General features: G+C 28.4%; 1 protein-coding gene across 1 annotated transcript; it reads left to right on the top strand.

Annotated features, from left to right (window-relative positions):
* The first annotated feature begins 5,971 nt into the window (after nucleotides 1-5,971).
* Nucleotides 5,972-6,952, top strand: LOC106763523 (cytosolic sulfotransferase 15-like). Its single transcript, XM_014647706.1, has one exon. It carries the CDS (start codon nucleotides 5,972-5,974, stop codon nucleotides 6,950-6,952), a length of 981 nt encoding a protein of 326 aa, XP_014503192.1.
* Nucleotides 6,953-7,422: the final 470 nt, after the last annotated feature.

The raw sequence follows: 7,422 nt of genomic DNA, 5'->3' as shown, positions 1-7,422 counted from the left end.
TAGACATTATATATATATATATATATGTGTGTGTGTGTGTGTGTGTGTGTGTGTGTGTGTGTGTGTGTGTGTGTGTGCGTGTGTGTGTGTGTGTGTGTGTGTGTTTGGATTTGCATTGATTGGAGTTGACTCCACTTGGTGAATGTTGGATTGTATTTTGAGTTGGATGTTGGTATTGAATTGTGCAAGTTTATTTTGGATGTATAAATTTTGCAAACTGCAAAGTGAATGTACTGTGCAGGTTACTGTTTTCAGTGGGATTATATAAAAATGAAACTGCCAATAAAGACGACGTTAAAATTACCCAAGTAGTGTCCTTCGGTAATTACCGAGGGATAGTCCTTCAGTAATTACCGAAGGACGGAATCCGCCGGTAATGTTTTCCGACAAAGCTTTTTCTGACGGAATTTAGATCGTCGGTAAGCTGTCGATAAAATGGATTACCGGCGGAATATACCATTTAGCGACAGACATTGGCCTTCGGTAATACCATCGATTGTTGTATACAAGTCGAGCCAAGTCAAAAGCCATGCATCAGTCAGACTTGAGGCCAAGTTGAGTCGACTCGAATTGAAGGTCAAGCTATGTTAGTCCTGATCAAAGGTTGAGTCGTGTCAACCTTGACCGAAGGTCGAGCCAAGTAGGCCTAAGTTGAAAGGTTTAGCCAAGTTTCGTATGTTAACCAAGTTAGTCTAAATTGAATGTCAACCAATTCCAAATCGAAGGTCAAACCGAGTCGCCTTGGTCAAAGGTTGTGTTCAATCGATCTCGACAAAAGGTTGAGTCAACTTATCTTAATCAAATGTTGAACGAAGTCGGCTTGGCTGAAGGTTGACTAATTTAGTTTCGTCAAAGGTTGACTAAGTTAGTACATTTGTAGGATGACCATGTTAGCCCAATCAAAGGTCAATTGAGTTGGCACAATCAAAGGCCCACCGAGTTGACTTAGTCAAAGATTGACCGAGTTGGTTCGTCAAGGATCTATGCTATTAAGAGATTATAAAATAAATTTTTAAAATGCAAATAATGGAAATAGATTTGACTAAACTTGTCACTTGAACAGAAGTTTTATGTCAAGTGTTTAATAACTATTATAAGTCCTCTGTTGCTTGATAAGGTTGTTAAACTATTTCGTTTGCGAAATTTTTTTTATAACACTATTCAACCCCTCCTTCCCTTCTAATGTTTTTCAGATACTTTACCCCACGATTTGGTCACTTAGTAAACTAATCCAACCTTTCTCACTTATTAGCAAGCTGAAAAAAATTTTAACTTGGCTCGATCCACCACGAGTTGGTGGGCTAAATGAGTTGGCTCATTAGTTCAATAAATTACAAGTTTTTTTTTTCAATTAAAAAATAACATAACTTTTCTAATTCAAATCTCAATAAAAGGAAAGAGTCTTAAATTAGATTTATAATCAACCAAACATAAGATTTCATTTACACAAAGATATCACAAAATCTCTTCATCAAAATTTTTAATGGCTTCATAACAATTTAAATTTTTTTTCTACATAAAAATTGAGTAACTAAATTTGTGGATTTTTCATGTTATCTAATTATTACATACAAAAATAATTTAACACGAGCCTCCATTTCCATATTTTTTAAAATGACTAACTTAGAAAATTTATTTATTAAGAAAATTAGGTGGATTGGTGAGTCAATCTGACTCATCACAGGTTCAAATCGAGTGAGCCAAGTTTAAAATTGACCCATATGTTAATTTTTTTTTTCAATCCAACTTAGCCCGAACCAGTGGTAGCCCAAGTTGTAGAAAATACTATGTTTTGACAATACTATGTTTTCTATAATTAAAATTATTTTTACCAATAAAAATTAAATTAATTAATTAACAAAAAAAATTAAAGAGTAAACAAATATAAATAGTTAATAACAAGGGAAACTTATGATACATATTTTTCAATAACTAAAATTACTTTTACAAATAAAATTTAAATGAGTGAATTAATTAATCAACACAAAAATTAAAAGAGTAATAAAATATCAATAATTAAGGATGAAAAAAAATCTTATATAAAATTTGAGATAAAAATTTTCCTATAATTAAAATTACTTTTATCCATAAAATAATTAATTAGGTAGCACAAAAAGTAAACAAGTAATAAAATAATAATAATTAATGGTGAGAAAATACTATGTTATAAAAAAGGAAATTTAGGATAAATGTTTTTCTATGATTAAAATTAATTTTATTAATAAATTTTAAATGAATTAATTAATTGTTTAACTCAAAAACAAAAACGATAAAAAAATATTAATAATTAATGGTAAAAAGTTAATATAGAATAAAAGAAAGAAATTAATGATAAATACTTTCCTATAATTAAAATTACTTTTACAAATAAAATTTAAATGAATTAATGAATAAACACAAAATTTAAAAGAGTGATAAAATATTGGTTAGATATATTATCTTTATTTTTTTTTTTTATAGTTTGTTATTATTTTTTATTTATATTTTGGGTTTAGTCCATATTTTTTTTATTATAAAGAGAAAACCTATATTCAACACAAAGGAGATTAATTTCATACATAGATTTTACCTATATTTAACATGATACCAGAGTTAGGTTCTTTTGGGGAAAAAAATTTGTTGTCTTTGCCACTACACCCACTGCTACTTATGGCGGCGCCATCTACCGTTGTCAGTGGTGTCATCGTCTACGCTACCACTACTTGAGTTATAGTTTCGACCGACAATCACACAGTTTTGATCGTCTTGGCCAGACAATCACCGTGCCATCAGAAGCCTTCATCGGAGCTCTTACGCGTTCTCAACATCTTTTGAAGTTGTGGATTTATTTCATTTTCTGTCGTGCATGGTGGCACATCTCGCAATGATTCATAGCGTCGATGTCGCTCGTTTTCTCTTTTAGGTTCATCGTGTAAGGTCACACCCACGTCTGTATCCTCTCAGGTAGTTATTTAAATCATCGAGCTTGCTCTTTATCCTTTTTCAAGTGTCTTGATTGGAGAATCTTGAATTTTTAAGGTTTCTCTCTCCTTATCATCAATGACTTCTTCCGCTACTAGCTCTTCTGACTTCCCTTCTGTCACCATTGTGTTTGACTTGTTTATATATGTTTTATCTCCCGTGGCAAAGATGGTTTTTGTTAGTTTATTTATAGTCGTGGTGGCTCTTCAATAATAACTTCTTTATCTACTAGATGTCAACCATGTATTCCTTAACTATGATTGTAACATCCCAATTTTTGGAGTGTCACAGTTGCGAGCAAAAATTTAAAATTGAAAACATAATATCATTGCGAAAATCCAAATTTTATAAGTTTTTACAATAACCCAAAAATAAACTATAATTCCAATTGATTACAAAATAAAATTCCCAAAAAAAATAGTTTATTTTAAATAAATCCGTAAATTTCCCCAATTTTCCCAATTCGCTTGCTGTGTTATACCACATCCAAATTATCTGCATGATCATCTTCTCCTGTAATAAACTATCATCGCAGATGAAAACCACAATCACAAACATAGGGGGTGAGCCAAGTGAGAATCAATCATACACAAAATAACATAAACACATATACTACACATTCATTACAAAAATAAACACATCAAGAACACACCAATAATTCGAATATAGTCAACCATCATCATCACAAACTAGTGATATGTCCCCATACCCTACCATACCTTGTGTTCATTAGAACCATCAGTTCGAGTCATCTTGCCATTCATAACTGAACCCATCATCTTTCCACATCACACGACCGAAGAAAACTCATTTCCCGCATCGCACGGCCGAAAAGGATTTACTAGGTACGGCGAGACGACCCCACACCAACCTATTATATCTTCACATGCATACATCCAAACGACAACACACATATACAAAATTCACACATGAAAACAAATCGAGAATATAAAAACCAAGAATAACAAAAGTCAATAATGTAAGCTTCCCCTACCTTGTTTTCCCGCTAAGACTTTTTCTTAGAATTAACCACGCCCTTCAATAACACACTTAAGCTCTCACAGATCTTCACTCGATCAAACTTTCACCCTCACCCTCAAAGTTTTTGTCTCCTTTTTCCTCATCGCTAGGGTTTCTATGCTAACATAATATAAATAAGAAGCATACCTCTCTCTATTCGGTTTATTTTATGAATCTTTATAAAAACTCATTATTTTCATAATATAATCAAATAAAATTATCTTTATCCTAATTAATTCTAATAAGTCAATTAATAATATATTTTATTCTAATATCTTTATTCTAATTTATCTTAATAAATCTATCAATAATATATTATAATTATTATTATTATTATTATTATCTAATAATAATATCTATACATTTCAACAACAATGACAACAATTATTTATATACTTTCACTGTATATAAATGTGAATTTATATTATATTATACTATATATATATATATATATATATATATATATATATATATATATATATATATATATATATATAATCAAACCAAACCATATTAAAACCATAATTTCACGTTTTGAAATAAAATAATTTTTTTTTAATATAACATGAAATGGTAAACACAGGTAAACAAAGGTGTCACGTAAAAATTTTATTTATACATAACAAACCATTTTATCTTTAAATATAATTAATAAAACATTTTATCTTTTAATTAAAATAATTAATCACATTTTTGCAAAGAAAAATATATTATATTTGTATATCGTTAATTGCAACAATAAATAAATAACAAAACTATCAATAGATTTACTTATTCATCAAAACATAATCATACAAAACTTAATTTATTTTATTCATTATTTTTCTTGTTTGCAAGAAGACACATGGAGTATTCACAAATTATTAACAATTTAATGTCACTCGAGTGCAAAAACCAGATATTTTTATTAAGTTGTAATGAATTATATTAATAACAAGTTTAATACTTACTATTTATTTACACAAATTTGAGGGAGAGTTTATCTTTATATTTATCTTTAGTTAGTTTACTATTATATTTATTTGTAGTTTGCACTTAGTCCATTATTATTCTATTATAAATAAATGACTTATGTATATATTCTCAAGAGAAATAAATTTCATACATATTTTTTCCTATATTCAACAATATTAAATAATTAATGATGAAAAAAAAATATTATACTATTATAAAAGTAAAATTTGAGATAAACTTTTTCCTAAAATTTAAATAAATAAATTAATTAACTAGTACAAAAATTAAAAGAATAATAAAATTTTTAACTACATTTTCAACTAATTTTATTTTTTTTAACAGTTTTTATTATTGATTTTAAAATTTTAATTTTTATGTTAGCTTTAAATGTTAAATAAAATGTAATATATTTTTGGAATATATTTTGAAGTTTTTTTTTTTATTTGTTTGTTAATTTTTTTTTTTTGAAATTGTTGTTTTTTTAAAATTTTTAAATTTTTATATATTATTTATTATGTATTTAATTTTATTTCATTTTTTATTTTTGTTTATGAATTTAGAATTTTTGTTAAATTATTTATTTAATTAAATAATTATTATTATCCCGTAAATTTTAATTACATATTTTTTTATTTGTGATTTTTTAAGTATTACTTAAGTAATGTGTTTGTTATTTTATTTTTTTCTTTATTATTTTATTATTAATTTTAAATTTTTTGTTACTTATTATTTTTTTCAATTTTTGTTATTATATAATTATTTATTTTATTGTAATCATTAATTCTATTTTGATAGTCAGAATATCATTAAATAATCATTAATGGTTTTGACTTTATCTAATAAATAAAGGACTTTAATGTAAAGTTGAGGATGCAAGACGAAAGAGGTGAGGTGAATATTATTCTGCACATGGCACACATATAAACATTTGTTTCATTTAATGAACTTGAACCACTAATTAATGCTATAAAAGCTATCTCATGCTAACCTATGTTTTCATCATTTCTAAGACACCTTTCATATTCTAGCTACTCCAATGGCTTTGGCAAGTGACAAGCAAGCAAATGAAGAAAATGAGCTATTGCTCTCCCTTCCGAAGGAGAGGGGTTTGGGTGCAGGTCCTTATCTCCATCTATTTCAAGATTTTTGGTGTCCATCATTTTATTTTCCAGGAGTGAACAACTTTCAAAAACATTTTCATGCAAAAGACAGTGATGTTTTTGTTGCCAGCTTTCCAAAATCAGGTACCACCTGGTTGAAAGCCCTTACTTTTGTCATTGTAAACCATCAACGTTTTTCCTCTTTCGACCACCATCCATTACTGTCTTCCAATCCTCATGAACTTGTGTCTTTCCCTGAATTCATCTTGTCTCATGATTTTGATGACCAGATTCTTTCCCTCTCCAACATGACTGAGCCAAGACTTCTTGCTACTCACTTACCATTCCCTTCATTACCTAAGTCAATCGCAAAATCCAATTGCAAGATCATTTATATATGTAGAAATCCATTTGATACTTTTGTTTCAGCATGGGAATTCTTTACTAAAAAAAGTTCAGTGTCTTCACATGCATTAACATTCGAGGAAGCATTTGAAAAGTATTGCAATGGGATAATGGGATTTGGTCCATGGTGGAGTCATATGTTAGGTTACTGGAATGAGAGCATAACTAGACCAAACAAAGTTTTGTTCTTAAAGTATGAAGATCTCAAAGAGGATGCAGTATTTCATGTTAAAAGAATGGTAGAGTTCTTGGACATTCCTATAACTCAAGGAGAAGAGACTACAGCAGTGATTGAAAACATAATCAATCTATGCAGATTTGAGAAGATGAAGGATTTGGAAGTGAATAAATCAGGAGAAATAGACAATATTGCAGAGAAGAAAAACTTCTTTCGGAAGGGTAAGATTGGAGATTGGATAAATTACTTTTCTCCTTCTATGATAGAAAAGTTATCCAAAATCATTGAAGAAAAATTAAGTGGATCAGGTTTATCATTTAAACTGCATTCCTAAATTCCAATGCAATATGTGATTACATAAGAACCAACGTGTTGTTCTATGTGGAACAAATTGATGTTGTGATCTTTGCTTTTGCTGAATAAGGATGTGTTTTTATGCTTTTGATAAATAAAGAACTATGTTTTTCTTGCTTCCAATTTCTTTTTCCTTACTATCCTTTCAACCCTGACTCTCCTGCATTAAGAATTTGCCACTATTTTAATATTAGACTTTCTTTCTCGTCGACCTAAATTGAAAAAAGGAAAAAAGTTTTTCTTTTAATATTAGTACACGCTTTAACTTGGGTTAAGACGAGTATTAATTGTTTTGCACTTTTTACATTTTGATCAGAAACCTTGTAATAAATAAGCCATTATTTAATAGAATAAAATAATACTGATTAAGGTTTATGTAGTATATGTTAAGGATAATATTTTTTAAGTATATTTTAATATTATTTATCTGTTATTTTGTCATTGGTCCAA

Source organism: Vigna radiata, chromosome 6, assembly GCF_000741045.1.
Source record: "Vigna radiata var. radiata cultivar VC1973A chromosome 6, Vradiata_ver6, whole genome shotgun sequence".
In the NCBI taxonomy this organism is placed as follows: domain Eukaryota; kingdom Viridiplantae; phylum Streptophyta; class Magnoliopsida; order Fabales; family Fabaceae; genus Vigna; species Vigna radiata.
This window is presented reverse-complemented; position numbering and strand designations above follow the sequence as displayed.

Excerpts from the sequence above, each read along its gene's own strand:
- LOC106763523 (XM_014647706.1), top strand. The coding sequence starts at position 5,972 with ATGGCTTTGGCAAGTGACAAGCAAGCAAATGAAGAAAATGAGCTATTG.